Source organism: Ambystoma mexicanum, chromosome 8 (genome assembly GCF_040938575.1).
Source record: "Ambystoma mexicanum isolate Mex_15411 chromosome 8, UKY_AmexF1_1, whole genome shotgun sequence".
In the NCBI taxonomy this organism is placed as follows: Eukaryota; Metazoa; Chordata; class Amphibia; order Caudata; family Ambystomatidae; genus Ambystoma; species Ambystoma mexicanum.
Genome location: NC_090929.1, coordinates 441,464,767 through 441,489,911, shown reverse-complemented (window position 1 = coordinate 441,489,911; position 25,145 = coordinate 441,464,767). Strand labels below are relative to the sequence as shown.

General features: G+C 51.8%; 1 protein-coding gene across 5 annotated transcripts in view; it reads right to left on the bottom strand.

Annotated features, from left to right (window-relative positions):
* The window catches only part of CTNNBIP1 (catenin beta interacting protein 1), a 291,847-nt gene that overhangs the window by 102,775 nt on the left and 163,927 nt on the right, over window positions 1-25,145 (bottom strand). For all 5 annotated transcript variants that reach the window (XM_069610012.1, XM_069610013.1, XM_069610010.1 and 2 more), the window contains 2 exons: window positions 1,728-1,846; window positions 801-891 (listed from right to left, as the gene is read on the bottom strand). In XM_069610012.1, coding sequence (XP_069466113.1) covers window positions 801-891; window positions 1,728-1,823 — 187 coding nt within the window. In that variant the 5' untranslated portion in view covers window positions 1,824-1,846. The remainder of the gene's footprint in view (window positions 1-800; window positions 892-1,727; window positions 1,847-25,145) is intronic.

The window sequence follows — 25,145 nt, the reverse complement described above, 5'->3', positions numbered from 1 at the left end:
CTATGTAACTGAACAGTAGAATATGGCAAAGCAGTTAAACCTGAATAAACCATGGTAGCGAATGGTAACGGCATGAGTGTAAGTAGGTTGAAGCAGCATAATGTAGCAAAATTAAGAACAGAGCGTGGCTGGATAAGGATGAGCAGAGCATGATAGAGCATGATAGAGCAGCTTGAGGCAGGATAAAGCAGAGTAAAGAACGGCAGAGAAGCGCAGGATAAGGGGCATAGGAAATTAATGGTAAGTAAGGAAGAAGGGGGTTTGGATTGGCAAGATTACCGAGACAGGGTGAGTGAAAGACAGGGTAAGGCAAGGCTGAGAAAATAAGTAAAGGTCGAAAAGGGAAGGCAGCAGGGGAAAACAGGATTAGGGTAGATCACAGCAAGGCAAGCTGTCAATGCGAACGTGCATAACTTCAGTCCATTTATAAATCGCTCAAAATTTAAACGAGGGTGTCCAAAGCCTATAATGCACAGCATACAGGCCTCTTTGTAAAATGTTTCTATTTTTTGTAAAGAGGGGTTTCATCGCTCTGCCACTCAGTGAGCATCCAAAAGCCCAAAATTAGAGAGTGATTCAGCAATAAATGGAAAAGGTTGCTTTTATTTTCCTCTCTATAAATTAGATCCTACACGAATGCCTGAACAGTGGCCAGGTGGCTAGCTCCGAACCACAAGAACTATACAACTCCCCCTGCCCCCCCATCCTCAGAACTCAAATAGACCCATGTTGAACTGAATAGCATTACCCTCAGCAACACCAACAGGATGTGCTGGCGAGTCCCCCACTCAGACACTCACCCTGGTCAATGTTGTGTTGTGGCAGCTGGCTGAGCTGGCTGTTCACCACACCAGCGTATGTCCGGAGGAAGGCTTCCTCACTTGGCGTTAACTGTGAAAAACCAGAGATCATTGAGGGCAAGGGGGTTAAGGTGGTTTAGCACACTGAGACCATGGTAAGTAGACATCACCTCACCCAACCCTTACAATACACCATTCAAACTTAGAGAAATTACAGACCACCAGCAAGCAACGCATAGAAAAACACCCCCATCCAAGCACAAGCCTACACATCATACGCAGTTCCTTCAGGACCACCTCCAAGGAAACGGCCAGCGCAATGCAGCAAACGCGAATGCATTTCTTCCACTCAACATCCTCCTTCACTCCCTTCCCATGCACAGCCCACCCCAAACCAATCCCAAGCTACTGACTACCTTTGTGAAAACACACCCAACACCATTATTCACCTTTGCCAGCACCTACTTGCAGAGGTAGACTGGCGAGTAGGGAAATCCTGGGATTTCTACACAGGCCAGTGTCTCTCTCCGAAAGGCAGGAGGGGTTTGAGCAAACAGATGGGTCAGGATTTGTAAGCACAGTATCAAAATAATTTTATATAGCGATAGCCTGTTTGGGAAGATTTCAGATGCAAATAATGTAAAGGATGTTTGTGTAATTATATAGACCAATTGATAAAGGGACAGATCATACTTTGTATTAATCTCTAGTTCAGATTTATGCATAAGTGATTAATATATAGGGTAAAGAGATGAAACTATGATTTAATCAGAGGTCTGGGGCAACCGAGACACCAAACTGTTTATGTATCTCAGTGCCATATAATGTAGTAGTTCTATAAGCCTTTCAGAAGCACCAGTTTGCCTATGCATCCCCCGCTTTTCTAAAGATAAAGGCCCCACGTTGTAGGCCACCAACTAGACTTACATTGGATCCCATTTTTCGCAGCATGAGCAGAACCCGTACTTTCTGTTGAATGTACATCTCATCCGGAGTCTTCCCGGGGACAGTCTCTGGGTTCATCCCCTTGGCCTGGCGCCCAGGTCCTGCAGAAAGAATCAGATAGCATGAGCAGAACATTCTCCTGAAAGGAAGGCGGTAACAATAATGCACAACATTTTCCGGCAAAGATTGCGGTTTGTGGCAAGATCAATGCTTTGGAGGGCATTAAAGGAGGCAATGGGGATGGCGGGGCTAAACAGGTGCATAGAGCAAGCACCAATCAATAAAAAACGCTCCAACTCCGAATATGCAGGTTTGGAGCAAGTAGTGTGAAAATGGGGGGGGGGGGGTTTGAGAGTTGAAGGCTGCTTGCAGCCATTTATTTTAAAGGAACAAGTTACTTTGTAGTTGTATTTGATTTATTTATATAGCACGCCTGGCCCAAAAGGCATCTGGGGCATTTCTTGAGGTTACAGTGACAGTATGCAAAAAACAAACAAATTTCAAGATACAAAATATATTTACAAGATACTTACCTGTAACTCGAATATTCCTCGTCATTAGGCTGTGAATACTCTGAAATTCAGTTTAAGTTTAAACTGCTCTGTTAGTTACTTTTGTGCTCTAGGATGGTCACATTTGGGTCATCCTGCCCAAAGCCAAATGGAAAGGTTCCCTTAGTGCGTCCCTGCTGGCCATCTTCAGATTTTGGCATAACATGTGTGTGACAGTAAGAGCCAAGCAGCATAGGCAGGAAAGTCGCATGTTAATCTATGCAAGATACCAATGCTGGCAGAAAGATGCACACCGATATCCACCTGGCTATGGAAGACTTGGAAAGTGCTTTTTTTCGGCTCCAGAGGAACCAAACATCACATAGCTGAGAGGTTTGACGGAAAGACTATACGGGAGACTTAATACTTCAGATCCCCCACAATGTCCAAACAGTAATGAAGGCTCAGCTGGACAGGTCGGAGAACCGAAGAAAACTGGAAGCACAACAGGCTCATGGAGGTGACAAGCAGATGGCACCTTGCGCACAAATGTAGGGTTTGTTTGCACAATAACCTTGGATTTCTGAAATAAGCAGGGTGCATTGGCAGATAAACCTTCAATCTCACTGACTAACTGCGGATGTTATGGCTAAAAGGAAATCCGTTTTCCAAGAGTGATACGAGAGAGGCTTTGTGTGTTGGTTCAAATGGCAGCTTCATGAGCCTGGACAGGACTATGTTGAGTTTGCAGGCTGGGGATAGTCGCACGACCGGTGAGAAGTAACAAAATAGGCCTTTTAGGAATTCATTCACTAATTTGTGGGGTTAAAGAGAAGGAGGTCCAGGAGAACGATTGTACCTAGAGATGGTGGCCATGTACACAATAGAGGAGTGCACTAAACCAGCTTGTGCCAGAGACAGTATGGTAGTATGTCCTGTGGCTGGATGCTATGGGGTTGTAATTTGCAGGCTTTGCTCCAGATCTGAAACCACTTCCATTTGCTCCATTAGCAGGCCAATGTGGAGGGAGCGTGGGCGCGAGCTAGGACCTCCAAGCAGTCTTGAGGAGGTGGGATGGAACCAAATTCTAGGAACACAGGAGCAAAGCCGTCAGGTTGGGCGAGGCCGGTTTGTGATGAAGCACTTCCCTTGTTCCTCAATAGCAGGTCACGGTGAGGGAACATCCAGATTGGAGTCACTGAGGAGAAAGCGAGGAGGTCAGAGTACCAAAACTGTCTTGGCCATGAAGGGGCCACTAAGATTAGTTTGCACCGAAACAGTCTGAAGACGATCACTGGTGACACCCAAGGGATGGGTGGAAACGCATACAGACACGTCCCCTCCTATGGAACAAGTTACTTACCTGTTACTGTTGTTCTCCAGCATGGATTCACATGCGCATGAATATTCCCTGTCAGGCTGGAAATCCTTGGTAAAGAAAAAAAAAAAATCAGTTTCAGTTTCGTTTCTGAACTGTCTTTCTACTAACCAATCTCTGGGTCATGCTGCCCTCAGCCAATGACTGCCCTCTACCTCAGCCCTTCCTCTGGCAGCCATCTTCAGATTTGGTAGCAAAGTGGCGGTAGGACCAAGAGAATAGCCGCAGAGGGGTTGGAGGGAGGGTTCGCATGTGAATCCATGCCACACCCATGCTGGAGTACAACAGTTACAGGTAAGTAGCTTGTTCCTTCACCAGGTAGGGGTATACGTGGATCCCCTGCAGTCGCAGCTGCGCCGCCACCGGTGCCAGGCACTTGGTGATGACCCTTGGCATCGACTTCAACCCAAAGGGCAGGGCCTTGAACTGGTAGTGCCATCCTTGGACCACGAATCGTAGCAACTTTCGATGCCCCTTGTGTATGGGGATGTGGAAGTAGGCATCATCCAAGTCCAATGACAACAGGAAATCGCCCCCCTCCAGTTGTCCCAGCACGTGCTGAAGGGTGACCATCCGGAACTTCTGGGACTTGATGTATTTGTTGAGGCGGCGAAGGTCGAGGATGGGCCGCCAGCCACCGGTCTTCTTTCGGACAAGGAAGTACCGCAAGTATACTCCGGATCCCCAGAGCTTCTTTGGGAAGAGTTCCATCGTGCCCTTTTTTAGCACTGCTCGTACCTACAGAAGCAGCAGTGGAACGTGGTTTTCCTTCCTGGAAACAGGTGGTAAACGGGGACACTTTCTTTGGAACTCCAGAGTGTGCCTGTGGGCCAGGGCATCTAGCACCCAACAATCGGTGGAGATTGACTCCCACACGCCGACGAAATTCACCAGCTGGCCTCCCACCGGGAGGCTCGGGTGGGGCCCCAACGTCACGGCCGGTTTAATCTTGTTTTCGCCGATGCCTTGCCACCTTGGCGACGACCGTGTCCTCCGGTCTTGTTGCAGCCTCCGTAGGCATCCTGCGACGAGGAGCGGGCCACCAGTGCAACGAGGATCCGCAGCCGAATCCTTTGGAGGCACCTTGAGACTCGCCTCCAGAGGTCCGAAAGGACGGCAGTTGGAGAGAACCCAAGGCCCGGGCTGCCTCAGTGTCCCCCTTGATGGCCTACAGTGACTCGTCCACTGCCTTGCCGAACAGGTTGTTTCCGTTGAAGGGCATGTCCAGTACCCTGGTCGTTGTCCCATGGCGTCCAGCTTCCTCCCCTCGCCGTCCGTTGGGGAAGTGGAAGTTGAAGACGTCGCCCTTGCTGATTTCTTCTTGGCCGCCGCAGAGACCACCGAATCCGGGGACGGCTGTGCCCTGAGGAACATAGGAGCAGAGTCTGGGACCCGGTACTTCTCGTACTGGTCCCTCTTCGCAGGGGCCGTGGACGGGTTCTTTAGCAGGGACAGTCCTTCGTCCCAGATGTCGTCCAGTAACGGGACCAAGGACGGTCTTCCTCTTGGCCACCCGTCGTTGATAGAGTAAACCTTCCTTCTTCTGCTCTTCGGGGCATAGCTGGAAAAGCTCTGATGCCCTGGCGATCATGGCGTGAAAGGGGCCAATTTTGTCGGGAGGGGTGGCCTGGGCAGGGGGTGATGGGAGATCCGTCGCGTCATCACCACCGTTGTCCGTCATCGCCATCTCCGTTCCTGTCTCATCCCTCGGGAGGGGATGGAGGTGAAGGATGGAACAAGTTACTTACCTGTAACTGTTCTCCAGCATGGGTCTGGCATGGATTCACATGCTCATGAATATTCCCCGTCGTCAGGCTGGGAATACTCGGTAAAGAAAAAATCAGTATCAGTTTCTTTTCTGATCTATCTTTCGTAGTAGTAACCAATCACTGATCTCTGCGTCATACTGACCACAGCCAATGACTGCCCTCTCCCTAAGCCCCGCCTCTGGCAGCCATCTTCAGATTTGGTAGCACGTGAAGTGGCAGTATGACCAAGTGAAGAGCCGCAGAGGGGTAGGCGGGAGGGTTCGCATGTGAATCCATGCCAGACCCATGCTGGAGAACAACAGTTACAGGTAAGTAACTTGTTCCTTCTCCAGCATGGGGTCTGGCATGGATTCACATGCTCATGAATAAAGAATACATAGCAGTACACACATGCACAACCACGGGAGGTGGCAAAGGCTCAACATTAAGCATTACATCAAACTCAAAATTAAGCAATTCTTACCTCCTCACCAGGCTCACCTTAGGCGAACAGGTTGCGCAGCACTGCTTGGCCGACCCTGGACTCCTCCCTGGAATCCCGATCGACGCAGTAGAATTTCGTGAAGGTGTGCGTCGACCTCCACGTAGCAGCCCTGCAGATGTCCAGCAAGGGCACACCAGATAGGAACGCCGTGGTATCTGCGATCGCTCTGGTGGAATGGGCTCTCGGACGGCCAGGCAGCGGTCGGTTTGCCAACCGATGACAGTTCATGATACAGCCGGAGAGCCATCTGGAAATGGAGGCCTTCGAGAGAGCCTTCCCCCTGATTGACAGGTCCAAAGTTCACAAAAAGTTGTGACGTCTTCCGAAAACACTTTGTGCGGTCCACGTAGAACTTCAGCGCTCTAGCCACATCCAGCGAGTGCAAAGTCCTTTCGGCCGGCGACAAAGGCGACGGGAAGAAAACAGGCAACACCAAGGGTTCGTTGAGGGGGAAGTCCGACGGCACCTTAGGCATGAAGGAGGGGTGCGTCCTGAGCACTACCCTCGTGTCGTGAAAAGTCAAGTACGGGGGCTTGCAGAAAAGGGCCTGGATCTCTCCCACTCTTCGTGCGGAGGTGATGGCCACAAGAAACGCTGTTTTCCACGACAAGAACTTCAACGGAGCCGAGTGCAGAGGCTCGAACGGAGGTCCCATGAGCTTGGTCAGCACCACGTTGAGCTCCCACGCCGGGGCCAGAGCCTTCACCGGCAGGAACGATCTGAACAGTCCCTTCATGAATTCTTTCACCAGACCACAAAGACGTCCGCCCCGTGGTTCTGGTGTATCGGGAGATCGCAGCAAGATGAAACTTGATGGATGCGTGCGCCAGTCCAGCCTTGGCCAGCGTCAGAAGGTACGGCAGTACCTGGGGAGCCGTAATCCGTAGAGGGTTAATCTTCTGTGCGTGGCACCAGACAGAGAACCTCTTCCATTTGTGTCCATAGCATTTAAGAGTTGAGGACGCCCTGGCCTTTGCAAGAACCTCTCTGCAGTCGGCCGGTATGTCGTAGCCTCCAAACTCTAACGCTGCAGGAGCCAGGCCTGCAAGTTCAGCGACTTCGGGTCGTGATGGAGGATGGTGCCTCCTTCCCTGGAGAGAAGATCCGCGTCCACTGGCAGCTTGATTGACGGGGACGCTGACAAGTCCAGAAGGTCCGGGAACCATATCTGCCTCGGCCACGCAGGTGCGACGAGGATCATCCTGCACCGTGACCTCTTGAGCTGGTTGATGAGCCGGATCAGCAACGGCAATGGAGGGAACACGTATAGAAACAGGCCCTCCCAGGGGAACGAGAAAGCATCGCCCATGCTCCTCGGCTGGGGAAACCTGCTGGCGAACCTCCGGCACTTGGTCGCCGTCGCGAACAGATCGATCTGGGGTGTGCCCCACCGTCGGAAGAGGCGGTCCACTAGATCCTGTCGTAGTTCCCACTCGTGGCACGAGCGCAGCTCTCTGCTGAGCGAGTCGGCGATGGTGTTTTTTTATCCCTGCCAGATGAAACGGCACCAGAAACATCCCTTGGGTGACGGCCCAATGCCACAGATCCTGCGCCTCCTTGGACAGGGCTGGGGATCTGGTACCGCCCTGCTTCCTGATGTAGAACATGGTGGTGTTGTCGGTGAAGATCCTCACCACCTTGCCCTTGAGGGACGGAAGAAAGGACCCGAGGGCCCAAAACACTGCACGGAGCTCCAGGACGTTGATATGGAGGGACTTCTCCGTCGGAAGCCAAAGGCCTCTCGCGTGCAGATTTTCGGTGTGCGCTCCCCACCCTTCCAGGGAGGCATCCGTGGTCACTGTCTCCTGGTGGCCGGGGGTCTGGAAGTCCATGCACGCCATCAGATGCGCGCGGGTGCCCCACCACCGGATCGCTCGTCGGAAGCTCTCGTCGAGTGTGATCCTGTCCTCGAAGCTGCCCGTCGTCTGGATCCAGCGCGCGTCCAGGAACTCCTGCAACGGGCGCATCCGGAGCCTGCACAGGCGGATGAGAAATGCAAGAAGACATCATTCCGAGGAGGGACTTGATGGACCTCACCCTGGCCGCAACCAGCATCCGCTGCACCTTGCCCAAGATGGCCCTCGTCCTTTCCTCCGGAGAGGCCAGAAGCGACACTGTCGAGCTTCGCTCCCATAAACAGTGCGTTTTGCGCGGGCACCAGGTGGGACTTGGCGTAGTTTATGGAGGATCCCAGGTCCGTGAGTAGTTGGACGGTCCTTGCCGTGTGCTCCACGGCGAGCTCCTTCGTCTTTGCTCGGATGAGCCAGTCGTCCAGGTAGGGGTAGACGTGGATCCCCTCTCGGCGCAGCTGCGCCGCCACCGGTGCGAGGCACTTGGTGAACACCCTGGGTGCCGACCTCAATCCGAAGGGAAGGGCTCTGAACTGGTAGTGACGCCCTTGGACCACGAACCTGAGAAACTTTCGGTGTCCCTTTAGGATGGGAATATGGAAGTAGGCATCCTCCAAATCCAACGACGACAGGAAATCGCCCTCCTCCAGTTGACCCAGGACGTGTTGGAGGGTGACCATCCGGAACTTCTGTGCCTTGATGTATTTGTTCAGTCGTCGTAGGTCCAGGATGGGACGCCATCCTCCCGTCTTCTTCTTCACGAGGAAGTATCTGGAGTAAAGTCCGGAGCCCCGAAGCCTCTTTGGGACGAGCTCGATGGCGCCCTTCTTGAGCATCGCCTTTACCTCCAAGAGAAGTTGAGGGACGTGATGTTCTTTCCTGGCCACAGGGGGGACGCGCGGGCACCTTTAGAAACTCGAGCGTGTGACCCTGAGCTAGGGCGTCCAGCACCCAACGGTCGGTGGAGATTGACTCCCACGCGCTGACGAAGCTCGCCAGCTGGCCTCCCACCGGGGTGCTTCGGTGGGGGCCCGACCCCACGGCCGGTTCAGTCCTGCTTCGACGAGGCTTTGCCGCCTTGTCCTCCTTGGCGACGACGGCGGGGTCCGCCTGACTTGCCTCGTCCCCTGTAAGCTTCCTGTGACGACTAACGGGCCGCTTGACGGTAGGTGGAAAATCCGCCGCTGGAACCTTTGGAGGCACCCTGTTTGCCTCCGCCGCTCCGAAAGGGCGGCCGCCGTTGCTGGAGAACCCCAAGAGCCCGGGCCGTCTCCGTGTCCGCCTTGATGGCTTGAAGGGAATCGTCCACTGTTTTCCCAAACAGGTTGTTTCCGTCGAACGACATGTCCAAGACTCTGGTCTGCACGTCATGACGGAAGTCAGTAGCCTTGAGCCATCCACGCCGCCTAAGGCACACGCCGTTGCCCAACTGGCAAATTCCAGAGTCAGCGATGTCCGTCGCAATCGTAATGGCGTGGTCCGACGCCACCTCTCCTTCCTGCAAGATCTCTAGGGCTTCCGCCTTCTTGTCTGGTAGGAAGTCCAGCAGGGGGGCCAGTTTGTACCACAACTCCCTGTCGTTGCAGGCTACGATAGCCAAGGCGTTGGCCGCCTTAATCGTCGTCTGCGTCCCATCGTGTCTAATTTCTTTCCCTCGCCGTCCGGCGGGGAGGTTGACGTGGAGGCCACGCCCCCCCCCCTGCTTTCTTCCTGGCCGCCGCGGAGACGACCGAGTCCGGGGTCGGCTGTGCCCGAAGGCACAAGGGGGCCGCGTCCGGGACCCGGTACTTCTTCTCGTACCGATCCCTTCTAGCCGGCATCGTGGATGGGTTCTTGAGGAGGGTGAGGCCCTCATCCCAAATATCGGCTAGTAGAGGTACAGCGAGGACCGTCTTCCTCTTGGTCTCGCGCCATTGATAAAGGAAACCTTCCTTCTTCTCTTCCGGGCAGAGCTGGAAAAGCTTGGATGCCCTGGCGATCATGGAGTGAAACGATCCAATCTCGTCGGGCGGGGAAGCCCGGGTGGGAGGTGACGACGGGAGATCCTCGTCGTAAACCTCGTCGTCTGTACCAGTCGCGGCCGTGTCAGTCCCCGTATCATCCCCACGTGTCGTGGACGGGGAGGAGGGCTGAGCAGGGCGCGATGGCTGAAAAGGAGGTGGAGGATGAATCCTTCTCTTAGGGGCGGGGCTCCCAGAAGGGCCTGGCTCCGGGTCCCCCGTCGGGAGCGGTTCCTCCGTTGGTGGCAACGGCAGTCTCGTCCTTATCTCCGAGCATAAGGACTGTATAGCCAACAAAATGGCCGCCGAGTTGTGTTGCGGCACTGGTTGAGGGAGTTCCGACGGGTGATCAGGAGCCCCGTCGGCACCCTCGACGCCCTCGTCTTCCACGTCGGGGTCCCTCCCGACAGGAAGGCCTTCCACGCCAGAGCCGTGGCCCAAGACTTCGATCAGCTCCTCCTCAGAGGTTGAGGCCGAGTCCACGACGACCTCCTGCCCCCCTTTTTCTTCTCCGGAGGTTTCACGGGGGTCCCGTCGATGGGCATGAAAGAGGACTCCCTCCGCGGTGGCAGGGAGATTCTGGGCCCCGGGGTCGCCACCACTGGTGTAGCCTCCACAGGCTGAGCCAGGGCCGCCGCGACTGCCTCGATAGAGGCCTTGGCCGGATGGATCAAGGCTTTCACCACCTTAGGCGCGCTCACCGCCTTCTCCTTGGGGGGAGGGTCACCACCTCGCTCCCCCTCCGATGGGGCCTTAGGGCACGACCGGGGTCTCTCCAGGAGCTTCGCCGGGTGCTCGGCCTTCCTCTTACCCGAGCCAGAGCGTTGGCTCGTGGTTGATGGCGCCGGGGAGGATGCGCCCTGACTGGCGCCCGTAGAGCCCGACCGTTCGGCGCTCCCGGTGCCAGCGGACTCGCGGTGCTTGGCCTTCTGTTGGACCCCCGTCGCCGGGGCGCCCTCAAAGGTCTTAGAAGACCGTTCGGACTTCTTCTTCTCGCCTGAAGGGCTCTTTCCTTCCAGCCAGTTGGCGAGACGTCGATGGTGGTCCTTCATGGTCCGCTCCGACATATTGCCGCAAAACGCACAGTCCTTCTCCACGTGCGTCTTGTCCTCATGTAGGCAGTAAAGGCAAAGGGAGTGTTCGTCCTCCTTAAAGACATTCTGAAGCTGGCATCCAGGGCAGATCCTGAACAGCTTTCCGGGCGTCGAGCTTCCCTTCTCCTGGGCCATGTCCGATATGGGCCTGAGAAACTTCTGGAGTCCTCCAAAAGCGTGGCTCGACGAAATCTTCACCCTTGAGGGGCGTAGACGAATCCGACACGGGTCCCCGTTGATCGGAAGAAACGGTGGAGCTGGAGGCTTTTTTGACCGAAAAAAGAGAAATTTTTCTGAGAAAAAAGGCGAAAAAAAGCACTAACGCTCGAGAGCAATAGCACGAGGATCCCAACACTTGAACGTGCGGTAAAAATCTGAAGATGGCTGCCAGAGGCGGGGCTTAGGGAGAGGGCAGTCATTGGCTGTGGTCAGTATGACGCAGAGATCAGTGATTGGTTACTACTACGAAAGACCGATCAGAAACGAAACTGATCCTGATTTTTTCTTTACCGAGGATTCCCAGCCTGACGACGGGGAATATTCATGAGCATGTGAATCCATGCCAGACCCCATGCTGGAGAAGGGAAGGGGGGGGGGGGGGGGGGGGGGTTCGGCGGAGGGAGAGGTGGGAGGATGGATTCACCTCGGCTTGATGCGGTGGGCTCCCCGACGGTCCAGGCACCGCTGGATCGGCCGCTGGGGGTAAGGGCAACCTAGTCATCTCCGTACACAGGGTCTGCAAAGCCATAAAATTGCTCCTGAATTGTCCTGTGCCGTAGGCATCTATTGCGACGGGAGCGACGGCTGGGGCGCGGGGTCGTCCGATTCCTCCACGGCCCGCGGCTCCTTGTCAGCTCCACCGTTGCTCTCTACGTCTGCCTCGCCGGGATCCCTCCCGTAGGCCTCGAACTTCTTGTCTAGGATAGCTTTGAACACCAGCCAGCTCATTCTCGGAGGGGTTATCTGTGTCCGTCAGGGCTACCGTGCCCCCCCCCTTTCTCGTCCTGGTGTTTCACGGGGGGTCTTCGATAGGATGGAAAGATGATTCCCTGCGGGGTGGCAGGGAAACTCTAGGCCCGGAAGTCATCCCCACTGAGATAGCCTCCACGACTCCTTCAATTGAGGCCTTTGCCGGGCGAATCGGGGCCTTCACGACCTTGGGCGCGTCTGAGATCTTCACCTTAGGGGGGAGGGTCACCGCCTCACCCCCCTTGCCCCTTGGCTTTCTCTGTCAGGATCGACGGTGCTTCTCCCGAAGCTTATCCCGGTTCTCAGACTTCCATCTCTCCCTCCCCTCGCCCCCACCGAGCCAGAGCGTTAGCTTGTGGATGATGGCGTCGGTGACATCGCACCCTGCCTGGCAGCCAAGGAGCCCGAACCAACGGCGCTCCCGGTGCCCGCGGACTCGAGAGTCGTTTACGACGGTCCTTCATGGTCCGGACAGACATGTTCTTGCAGAACGCATAGTCCTCCACGTGCAACTTGTTGGTGTGTAGGCAGTAGAGGCAGCGGGAGTGCTTGTCCTGCTTAAAGCCGTTCTGCAGTCCACATCCTGGGCAGTTCCTGAACAGTTTGGATCCAGTAGGCATCGAATCTCCTTTGTCCTGGCTCATGTCCGATCGGGGTAGGCCTCAAAGATCTTCCGGAATCCTCCAAGAAGTGTAATTCGATGAAAGTCCGCCCTCGAGGGGCTGAGAAAATTCTGAAACGGGTCCCCATTGATCGGAAGAAGAATCGGTGGAGCTTCAGGCTCGAATTGACCAAAAAAATAAAGAGTAAACGAGGACTGCCAACACTTGAACGTGCGGTAAAAATCTGAAGATGGCTGGCTGCCAGAGGAGGGGGCTTAGGTAGAGGGCAGTCATTGGCTGGGGTCAGTATGACCCAGAGACGAGTGATTGTTTTTAGTAGAAAGACAGTTCAGAAACGAAACTTAAACGGAAACAGATTTTTTCTTAACCAAGGATTCCCAGCCTGATGGGGAATATTGATGAGCATGTGAATCCACCTCAGACCCCATGCTGGATAAGGTAATGCAAAGGTGCCCACCAGGCTATCGGGGCAGGGAAACCTGCTGGCGAAGGACTTTATCTTTGGTTGCTGTAGGTTGCAGAGAGGTTCATCTCTGGCAAGCCCCAGCATTGGTAAACCCAGTGAAGTTGACAGTTCTGTCGTTCCCACTCGTGGCATGAACAGAGCTCTCTGCTGAGGGAGTCTGCTATGGTGTAGGTGAAAGGGAACAGGACCATCTGGTGTTGTAGCGCCCAGTGCCAGAAGGTCTGAGCCTCCGATGATGGGTGTGGAGACTGTACCTCGTTGTTTGCGGATGTAGAACATTGGTGTAGTGTTTTCTGTGAAGATCCGCACAGCCTTTCCACAGAGTCGTGGGAGGAAGGATTGGAGTGCCCAGAAAACAGCATGCAGCTCCAGGAGACTGATGTGGAGAAGGTTCTCTTCCTCTGCCCAGAGACCCCCGACATGAAGGTCTCCTGAGTGAGCTCCCCATCCCACCAGATGCATCCGTGATGACTGACCTGGTGTGTGGTTAGCCGGAAGGGGGTGCCCTGGACCAGATTGGCTTTGATGGAGCACCTGTGAAAACTGTTCCTGAATTGCTGTGCGAGTGGGATGCGGTCCTCCCAAAGACTTGCACCCATCAAGCATCTAGGAACTCTTGTAGCGAGCGCATACGCAGCCTGCAGTGGCAATTTAGGGGATGCACAGACATCATGCTCAGAAGGGACTTGAAACTGCGGACTGAAACAGCTGCAGAAGTGGCTAGTTGATTCACCTTGTGGAGGAGGGTGTCATCCATTTCGCCGATGGAGCTGGATAATGTGACGAGTTTTGCACCTAGGTATAATGCCTGCTGTGCAGGAACGAGGCAAGACTTTGGGAAGTTCAGTGAGAAGCCGAGAGACTGCAGCTTCGCAGAACCTCCTACCGCCAGAGGGTGAACGGATGTTGAAGAGCTGCCAGTGCAGAGGGTTGCACAATCTGGACTCTAGGAAACGCTTGCTGCCTTGATAGCAGTCAAGGACGCTGACAAGGAATTTTTGTGACAGTCTACAGTTGAGGCTTTGTCAACGGGTGATAGTCGTCAGATATCTTAGCCGTCGATGAGGTAGTCTAGGCAGACGCGGACAAGGGCGTTGCGGTCGCCGACTACTTCAATGAGGTCTTCGTGGACTTTGACAGCGTAACTAACTTCGGTGCTGTGGGCATCGTTGACTAAGTTGTGGATGGTGGTTCTGTCGACTGAATAGATATACTTTGTCTTTGGAGGATGAGGAAAGCCCACTGTTCTTGGACTCTGGCAGTCTTGAGGTTTTTTCCCAAAGATTTTGATGGTGCCCTCAGCCTGTTGTTGGAAGAGTCTATATGGGCCTTCTTACTGCTCCGTGTGGCTGACTCATAGTTCGATCTTGACCTCTTACTACAGGTGGGGTAGGCCCATCGTGCCTGAGTGATGCATGACTAATGAGGCAGAGTCAGAGTCCCCCTCCCCGACCTCGTGTCGTCAAGCCACCCGGAGTATTGAATTTTTTCAAAGATCAAAAAGGGACATTGACTAACACTATCCCTAATGTGACACGTAGTGTACCCAAGATCCCTCATGAGTCGAGGTCCCACCCGTTTGTTTTTCTTGTGCCGTGAGGTAGCTGTACAGAATGCGTGAGGGAGTACAGAAAAGAGAATGTGTAAGATGTCCATGTTCCTTCTACTCCAAGAGGGAAGGAAGGGTGAGTGCATGTGAAACTAAGCAGATACAGCCATCACAAATACGATTACTGTGAGTAATCTAGGTTTCCTGGCGTTTGTGAATCTGCTCAGAATCACATGCTGTGCATAGCCTAGCCAACAGTACCCGGAGATGGTGGTGGGATGTGTGAAGGAACAGTAGCAAAGAGGTCTTATCCCCACTTGTCCCACCTGACCATCAGACTTTGTGTGTGTCTAAGCAGTAATGTTGGGTGAAAGTGTGAACGGAACTCCAGGTTGCTGCTTTGCTAAAGGAATCTAGAGAAACATTGGTAATAAATGCTAGGGTAGCCCCGGTGCCCAAAGCACCATTTGGAAATAGTTGATTCAGAGACAGGGTCTCCTGCTCTACCAGCTCCAACAGACAAAGAATTGACTTTCAGTGGTTTATTTTTCTCAAGGTAGTAAATTACTGCCCTCCTCACATCTAGTGTGTGGAGGCTTCGTTCTGCCAAATTAGTGGGATTTTGGAAGAGTGGGAAGTTCTATCGATTGATTCACATGGAACTTTTAAGATAAATTTAGGCACAAAGCTGGGTGTGTGCGCAAAACTACCTTGTCCTTGTGAAGTGTCACAAAGGGGTCTTGAACAGAAGGAGCCTGTATTTTTGCAAACTTAGAGGTGATGGCCAGTAGAAAAGCAATCTTATAGGTGAGGGCCTTAAGGCTAGCCTTGTGCATGGGATAAAAGGGAGGTCCCATTAACTTCAAAAGAACAACATTCAAGTCCCATCTGGGAATTGGGTGAGAAATTGGGGATGAAGTCTTTTCACCACCTCCATGAAGGCTTTAATGACAGGAACCTTCCACCATGAAACCTTGCTCTGTGATGTGGTATACACAGAGCGGCTAAAATGTACGTGATTTGACAAGTCCTGAGTCCAACAGGTGTGCTAGAGGACAATATCTTTAGGGGAGCAGTCGATTGGATCGACATTGTTAGAATTGCACCAGATTAAGCACTTCCACTTGCTGGAGTAGCCATGTCTAGTGTTGGGTTTAAGTGCTTCCCAAAGTAGGACCATGAATCTCTGTGGGATTTGAAGGTGCCCATACTCCAAGATATCAGGAATCAGGCTGCTAAGATACTTCCTGTGTGCTGGCAACATTGAAATATGAAAGTATGCATCTTTCATGTCCAGTGTGGCCATGCAATGCCCTTGCTGCAGCAGAGGGATTACTTCCTAAAGAGTTGTCATTCTGAACTTTTGTGCTCGACATACTTGCTCGCAGGAAGTGTATGGGAGGACAGGTCCAAGAGAGCCCCCCCCCCCTCCCCTGCAGTCCCCTCCTTGTGACGTCGACTCGTCAGGGGACCCCCTGCCACCAGGGCCCAGGTGGTGGGTGGACCACTGGCTGACACATTGACCAAACGTACTGTATTAGGCTAGGTCCTGGAAACCATTTTGAAAACCAGAACGCCATCTTAAGACAGGATTCCTCGTGCGCTGCAGCACAGCCCCCACCGTCAGGGAGTCCTCGTCTACCCCTGTTGCCTCCGCTCCCTGGCAGATCCGCTGAAAGCCCGTTCCCACAAATAGTCAGCCATGAGCTAGTGTTAGAGCAAACACTATCATTCACCTTCCGCAGTGCATCATTATCCTCAACGTGACCCTGGTAGCGGGGCTGGCTTGGAAAATAACTGTAAACACTAAGAATAGAAGAATGTGATTGTGTGACAAAATGGTCACGATACTCAAACCTCCTCAGTTATGTGCAAACACTCAGTGCCCCTGGCCACCTACTATGTGCTTCTCTAGGGGTAATGTAAAGAGAGTGATACCAAGTCCTTATGCCATGACTACCATGATGCTGCTATAGTGCAAAGGAACACAAGCGCGACAGTATTGTGAGCTCATGTAAATTGTTTAAAGAGATACATAGAATGCCATCAAATGTGAATGTACGAGTTTAACGTGCATTACTGCTGTCAACCATATTGGTCTGTTGCTCCTGCGTGATCCACCAACCCTAATGCTACCTCACGTATCGTGTTTACCATATAATGCAAGAGCTGCTATTTTTGCAAATACTCACCCTATAGTGATTAATAGAAATGTTGGTATAGTTAACATATTTGAAATGACTATGTAAAAGTGCAAAGAATGTAGACGTGTAACCCTTAGCATTATACATTATACAAATCCCTTTGTTTTCAATATAATTTGCAGCATACGAGAAGCGTATCATTGTGGGCATATCCAAGGTCACTTCCCTTCCCTTCCCATTGAAGCCTGGCAGAGAAAGCAAATGCCCGAGCTACACCGCCTCACCTCCCCCAATTCGGCTGGAGCCGCTTCAAGCATTCATGTTCCCCCGCAGCTCACATGGCCACGGCCAGCCACCTGAATTATTTACAGCCCAGCAGTAAAACCTGGCCATAACCAAAGGCCAGCCCCCCCCCATAGGTCCCACGACCCAGCAGCTCACCTCAGATTAATGGAGCTTGTAAAATAAGACACCTAATATTGCGCCTACATTGCGTAAAAGCATCCGTCATCACTTCTAACGAGACCTAAAACTCAAACAGCTCACCCCGTGCCCTGTGACCCGACCCCATGACACCTAGTCAACAGGAAAACAGTAACCATGTATTGTCAAAGTATTCCGCTCAATGTGCATTCCTCCTGTGTTGTATTAACCTGTAGAATAACCTATTGTAGGATTTACAGGACAACTGACATTGCAGCATTGAATGAATGGGGTGTGCATGGCTATTAGGGCAGAAAGCCAAGAAAGTCGTCCATCAATGACACTGACCACGCCTGGCCTGGCAGCACCTTCCGGATGATCCCAGCTGACCTGCTCACCCCACGTTGGCACCCGGCGATGTCCACCAACCACGAAGCGACGCATCACAGCTGCTCATATAGTTAGTCAACGCCACCAGATCCCCATGAACGTGTGCCCCCTATAGTGTGTAGGTTCTTATGACACTTTTTGTAAATATAAACGCCTGTCTTTGCGATTGTCAGACAGAGCGCTCTCGGAGTTTTCAGAGTTCTTTGCATGCCCTATTTGACTTAGATAAAGCTTCCATTAAGCTCACCCGCACTTGGTCCTAGCCTTATTTACACTTTTGGGAGAGTCCATTATTGCCTCTCATTGCGGGGAGGGTCGTGCTATTTGGGGACGCTCGCCTTCAGTGGTGACCCCGATTGCGTGATTACATCTCTTAGTATATCCCTTCCGTCCCCTCTGGCACGAAAATCTCCGGTCGAAAAGGGAGACGCACGTACGCCTGCTCCGGAAAGCTACCCGCCTACGGCAACTGGTACGCTTAGACGTGCGCACTCAATAGAGAAAGGGTACGGGATCCCGTTTCAAAAAATCCCCTTGGAGTACCGCTCGCCGGAGCTGGGGCTGGCCATTGAGCGTGTGGCAGCGCCGCCTGGACGAACCCAGTTCGGAGACTCTCGGTTCAAGACGGTCACGCGAGTATTAAGTGCGAGTGACCATAAAGGGAGTAGGGGAAGGGAGCAGGATAAAAAACGAGGTCATTTAAAAGGGGACACTTTTGGGACCCCTAAAAGCTATACTATATTTTCTTTACATATGGCCATTAGGATCAAAAGGTGAAAAGAGATAAAGAGACAGGAACCTAGCTCTGCAAGGGGGTAGAAGGCGGCACCGCATAGTGCCATCTTGACTAGTACTGGGAATATATGAACAAGTGGAGAATAAGATAAAGGTGTCTGGTGAAAAAGGGAGACACAGTGAATATATTAGTAACTGCTATTCTTTCATGCTTTCTGGGTCTATGAATAAAAATAGGTTAACACTGAGCAAAAAATAAAAAGGATTCAAGCAAAAGGGGGACCTCATAACAAACAAAGAAAGAAAAGGCCAACTAGGGAGGGAGGAAAACGATTAAAGGTTAACTGTCAATAGGGTGTTGACTATCATTGTATATGCATTATATGTGTTAAAACGTAGCCATGTTATGATTATTTAAGTGAATGGTAAAATGTGCATGATTGTGGTGTGGTCATGGTAAGTATGACCAGGAGACATTCTAAGGTGGTAAACCCAATGAATTAAGCTGTTTCTTTTGAATATTTGTGCTGAAAATATTGGTAGTGTGCAAAAGGGGGTTTGCTCTTGTATGTGCCCCTAAGTTATTTAAAGTATAAGCTGGACACACCCAATCCCATATTGCTCAAGTATTGGAAACGCACAGGTTTTTAAACGTACATAATGATACATAAGCCAAGCACATACCATGGGGGCAGAAACACCTCTGGCCCATATTTGTAAGAGTTTACCTGGGTATGCTGAACGCATCAGAAAATACCACGATCAGTGGGTCACAGAGTTAAAGGGAGAAGGACTGCCCCAAATATGGCCAGAAGGAGGATCGTTTGACAAAAATGTTCTAGATATGGTAGCTACCTGCATTTTTATGAAATATAAGGGGAAGCAGTTCTACAATAGGAAGGAGATATTAGATCTCTGGAGATTGTTTGAAGAAGTGCCCCCTCTCAAAAAGAAGGAATTAGGGACAAACTTGCCATCCACTGCCGATAACCCATTACTGATACCCAAAGATGATAGAGCTGATAGAGGAAGGAAAACCAGGTGAAGTAACATGGTTGTACCCTATACTTAATAAACCGGTGCCCGCAGATGGGTATAGTGACCCCACATATATGCCCCCACCTCCAACTACAACCACCCATGGCCCGACTGCACCCCTGCCGTATGAGAGCCATAGACAGCATGGACAGATAAGTACACCCACAGTAGATATAGAAAAGCTAACAGAGGATTTAGATTCCAGGCTCTCATTAGCAAGAGAAGAATTATCAAGAATTAAAAACATTTGTGAGCAGAGTGGGACTAATGTTGCCCGATCAGAGCAAACGCCAAGGGCACAGAGCCATGACAAGCCAATTGAGGGGTGGAAGAAGGGGGAAATACTGTTCAGAATAAAAGAGCCCACGCGAATAATAGAACTAGGTGAGTGAACATGCTGATGAAATAATGGTCACAGGGGGAAGAGAGGATTTGTGATGTGGAGGACGATGAAGAAGGGAGATTAAGTGCGGCAATGGGAGGAGAAAGCGGGAGGATGGATGGTGCATCTTTACGGAGAACAATGGATGAGGAATGGACAGGACGATTAAGGAATAGATTGGGGAGAATGGTTCCACTAGGTAAGAAGGGAACGAAGGTGTGAGTGACAAAGGGGAAGTTACAACTCCCATTGATACACAGGGGAGGCGGGAGACCAAATTACATACCCTGGGCTCAGATGGATAAGGCCAATTTGTTAAAGCTGTTACCACCGCTGTCAGGAGGGGCAAGTAAGTGGATATATGCATTCGAGAAGCACACAGCTGGAGTCCCCTTGGTGGTAGGTGATGTGAATATGCCTGCTAGTATCAGCAGTTGGGGACCAAGCAGATAGAGTGTGGGTAAAAGCTGGTTTCCCGGGGATAACATTAGACTGACCGCCATGATGGTACCTCATTCAACACAGTGCGAGCTCGAGTGTGGGACGCATTAAGAGAAACATTTCCAGACACCCCAGACTTACAGTCGGTTATGCAATGTACAATGAATGAGGGGGAAGATGCTATGGATTACATTTTCCGGGTACAGGAGATGTGGAGAGCGGAAACGGGCACGCCCTGGTATCAGTCAACATCATTATTTTATTTCATAATAAAGAGGCCTGCCTACAGAGGTACAGAAAGCACTTGATAAAATTGCAGGAATTGAGGCAAAGGGGTGGCCCGAAATACAGAGTATAATAGTCCACCACTGCAAAAGAATAAAAGAGCGTGAGAAAGAAATGGCAAAAAAAAGATTGGCAGATGAGGCCAAGTTAGTACTAACGAAACTGGTGAAGGTCGCTGCAGCAGTAGCGGCGCTCCCACATAATAGGGAGGGAGGGAGAAGGAGGGGCTGGTAGCAATACAGGGGAGGATGGCAGCGAATTGGGCAGGAGCGGGGCAACCACAGTGGCACAGACAGGAGTGTAACGGAGGTCCGCAGTGGCAAGATTGGGCCCCTCAAGGGGGACGAGGTGGGTACAGGGGTCGCAGAGGGGGTGGGCAGGGATACGGTGGTAATGGAGGATATGGGGGGCAAGGTCCCAAAGGTGCACAAGGGAGCTGATGGAATTGCGGGAGGTGGGACACTTCTCCCGAGAATGCAGGAACAGACCAAATAACGGATTTCAGGAGATGGAACAATACGGTAACCCCCACCCAGGGAGCCCATACGGCCTTCCAATGGGAAGAAAGCAGAGGCAACAAGAGCAAGGGTATGTAGACCAAAGACCAGCTCAACACAATAGAGCACAGGGCCACCCACAGAACGACAAACCTTTGTAATACACACCAGGAAACCCTTTTCGCAACAGTTGCGAACGGGGCACCTGCCCCAGCCCCCTACAGCGGTGTGGCAGTAGTGTCAGGCAATGTCTTTAGTCAAGGGGGAGCCATGAGGCAGCCAGCATAGGACAGCCCACAGGGAACACTTGCGTGTCCTGTTCTATCTACCACCTACAATGCAGCGGAGGAACCATCATTAGGGGCACAGATAGGAGACAAGCAATTCATATTTATGGTGGATTCGGGAGCCGAAAAATCATGCATGTGTGAGGGACGTTTTCCGCTATCTAACCGTAGGTTGAGACGCAGGGGTTCTCTGGGCTGTCGTTGAAGTTCCTTACACAGAAGATTTGGATGTGACAGTGGGGGGTAAAGCAGTGAGGACACCCCCTACTCTATTAGGAATAGTTTGCTCCACCCCAGGAATATGCCTGTTGCGTGTAATGCTGGTGGTAAATGCACAAGCAACAGCACCAGAGATACGTGGCATGCCGGTAAATCCAAATGTGTTCATTGAAGGATTGAAAACACTAGCCCGAGTAGTACCAGAGCTAAAAAACTTAGAATGGCGGATGCCAACAGAATTCATCTTCCGCCCAATAGTACACCCAGACATAGCACCTGGTTCAGTGATATCTCTAGATTTGCATGTGGTACAGATATCAGCCAAAAGAATTGCAGTAATTGGCATGGACATCGATGGATGTGAATGGCGCACTGTGTTGTGCATCAATGCCGACATTGCCTTACGTGATCTGTCAGATGAGGATCTCTTTTCTGACTCAGAAAGTGACGGTGAAATAATAACGGAGATAAAAATACCATGTGAAATATTGATACAAATGAGACAAGTGCCTGTACAGTTGATGGCAGTGGTAGGAGCACCGCCTTCCTTTTTTAATGATGACATGACACTAGTACCAAGCAACTTGTGGACTACGGGTCCCCATGATGTAGGGTTGTTGCAGAGTTACCCCAGTCACAATAAAACTTAAAAACAGGAGCAATCCTGCCCCAAGTCAAACAGTACCCATTGTCCCGTGAAGCTGAGGAAGGGATAAAGGAAACGATAAGTGCCTTATTGGCCCAGGGAATAATGATACCCTCAAATTCCCCATGTAATACTTGCATTTACCCGATCAAGAAAGCAAAGGGAGGGGCATGGAGGAAGATCCAGGATCTACGCCCACTAAATGACGTCATACAAAAAGAGTTTCCTATAGTCCCGAACCCTGCATCGATACTTTGCAGTATCCCAAAAAAAGCATCACATTTCACAGTAGTTGATTTGAAAAATGCATTTTTCTCCATTCCTTTGGCAGAAGAAAGCAGATACTTGACAGCATTCACACTAGGGTGGGGGGGTAGAGATATGAACATTGCAGGTTGCCACAGGGTTACTGTAAGAGTCCCAGCATATTCAATCGCATCCTCCACGAAGACTTGGGAAACCTGACAGCTGAGAGCACCATCATTCAGTACGCAGATGACCTGCTCATTTGCTCACAGAATGAGGATGAGTGCAGGAAGGACTCAGTTACCCTCTTAACACTGCTGGCCCACAAAGGCTACAAAGTGGACAGAGGGAAACCACAATACTGTCAACCAGAAGTATTATACCTGGGACAGCCGATATCAAAGGATGGCAAAAAGATAATACCTGACAGAGTAGAAGCGATCACATCAGTAAGAGCCAAAAACGGTAAAAGAGATGCAACATTTTCTAGGAATGTGCAACTATTGCAGAGCATGGATACTAGATTACGCAGAATACACCAGGCCCTTACTCCAAGCACAAAGAGGCCCAGCGGGAGAACAGAGAAATAAAATGGTCAAAAGAAATTAGTGACTCCTTTGCGCCACTGAAACAGTTAATTGCAAGTGCTCCACTACTCGCCAATCCGGACTATGAGCGCAAATTTTACCTATTCTCCCACTGCAAAGGAACTCTTCCGACAGCTGTGTTGATCCAAAAGACATCCATGGGACACAAGCCATTGGCCTACTACAGTGGCACGCTAGATGCAGTAATGCAAGGTCACTTCGCGTGCGAGCAGTCTCTCGCTGCTGCCGCGTTCGCCATTGAGAAAAGCGCCACTATAGTAATGGGGTGCTCTGTTACATTATTTGTGGAACACTCCCTGTTCGCAATACTGGAGAGATCAAAAAGCACACTGACAACACAGCGGGCAACGGCCTATGAGATAATATTGTCCAGCGCCAACATCCACATAGTAAGGTGCAGAACAGTAAACCCAGCGACATTCATCACAGAACAATGTACATTAGAACATGCAAGAGCACAACTGTGCAACCTACACAGGAGAACAGGGAGAGGGCCCGGTGGTAAGTGAAAATGCCCTAACGGAAGGAGAAGTGTACTTTGTAGATGGATCAGCATCAATTGGCATGGATACAGGTGAAAAACATGTGGGAATGGCGGTAGTGAGATTAGAAGAAGGCGAGTACGAGGTACTAGTACAATATCACCTGCCATCACACTTTTCGGCTCAAGCAGAAGGTATCGCCCTAATTGAAGCATTACGTGCAGCCAAGGGATGCACAGTAACGATATACACAGATTCAGCCTACATGACTACCACCGTACACGGTGGTCTGGCCCGGTGGGGGCGGAGGGGGTTTCGCAGGGCTGATGGGACTCCAGTACAACATGCCGAACTGTTAAAGGAATTCATTGAGGCACTGAAAGAACCTACAATGGTGGCAATCGTCAAGTGCCAAGCCCATACGTCTAATACAGATATTGTATCTTTGGGAAACGCAGCAGCAGACGCTGCCGCCAAGGAGGCATCATATTTTCAAAAGGAAACTGCAGGTGAGTACCTATTGCAACAAGCAAGTGAGGAACTACCAGAAGGGTACAATGCCATGCCCATATCGCAAATACTAGAGTTGCAGGAAGGAGCGAGTAATGAGGAAAAAGCATTGTGGGAAAAAAGGGGTTGCAGCCAGTCGGCAACAAACTTATTATGGCGCCAAAATAACAGGTAAAGTGGTGATGCCCATTAAACTGATGGAGATAGCGTTCCAACAATTACACTTTCCAGCACACAATGCCAAACATAGCAGCAGAGATGCAGGAAGATTGGTTTGTGCCTGGGCTCCAAGAACATTTATCACGATTAGCAATGGAGTGCACAACCTGCCAGATATACAATTCCGGGATGAGCGTACGGACACCGAGAGGGACAATTCCAAAACCTACAGGGCCCTTCCGAGAACTGCATATTGAATATGCAGACATGGGGGAGAGGTGTAATGGGGCACGATACATGATAGTAGTTGTATGTCCATTCTCTAGGTGGGTCGAGGCTGGTCCATGTGCACGCCCTGGTAAGTGCGCAGCAAAGTTCCTAGTGAGAGGTGTTCCCGCGCTGGGGAATTTGCGACATAATTCGCTCAGACAACGGCACTCATTTTGTAAACAAGTTGTTCAAAGTAGTAACTGCATTGTTGGGGATAAAACATAAGCTTTGCTCGAGAGGGCGCTAGAGCGCGACCAAGATGGCCGCACTGGTGTGAGCTCCGACAGCACACCCATTAATCCTGGAAATATCAGCGGATCTGGGGGCCATCAAACTCCCCCCAGCGACGGAACACTCCCCCCCCCCCCCCTCCTGTCAACGAGAAATACCACCTGCTACTGCCTGCCGGGCGCGGACTCTGAGCAGAGGGGGGGCCCCGGCCAGCCCCTAGCCCACAACGGCATCCAAGGCACAGCGCCACGGGCGATCGGGCCGTGACCTCCCGCTATGGGGAAACGGGTCTGCGAGACACGCGACTGCCCCCGAGAGCCACGGAGCAACGGCTCGCGTGGATCGCTCCTAGGAATCGGAGCCGGCGAGCTCCAGCCAACCCACGGGCCCAACCGCCAGCGGCAATGCTAACAGTGCAGGCCGGGGCTCCCGGGAAGCAGCCCGCCCTTTCTGGAGTCCAGCAAGTCCGGGGGCCATCCAGCCCCCCAGAGGTGAGAGGATCGTACCAGGGGACCACTAAAGCGAAGGGGCACTCGCAGTAACTCCGCAGGCCGGGGGGTGCGTGGAAAAAAGCCTAACGCCCACACTATCACTCCGCAAGGCCCCGAGCCACTCGGCACACGCACACGCCGAAGCGGGGGGGGAAAAGCAGGCCCTGAAGACTACCCAGAGCTCAGGACAACCCCAACTCGACCGGCGGAACCCCCCTTGTGCCTAAATAAGCCCGAAATCCG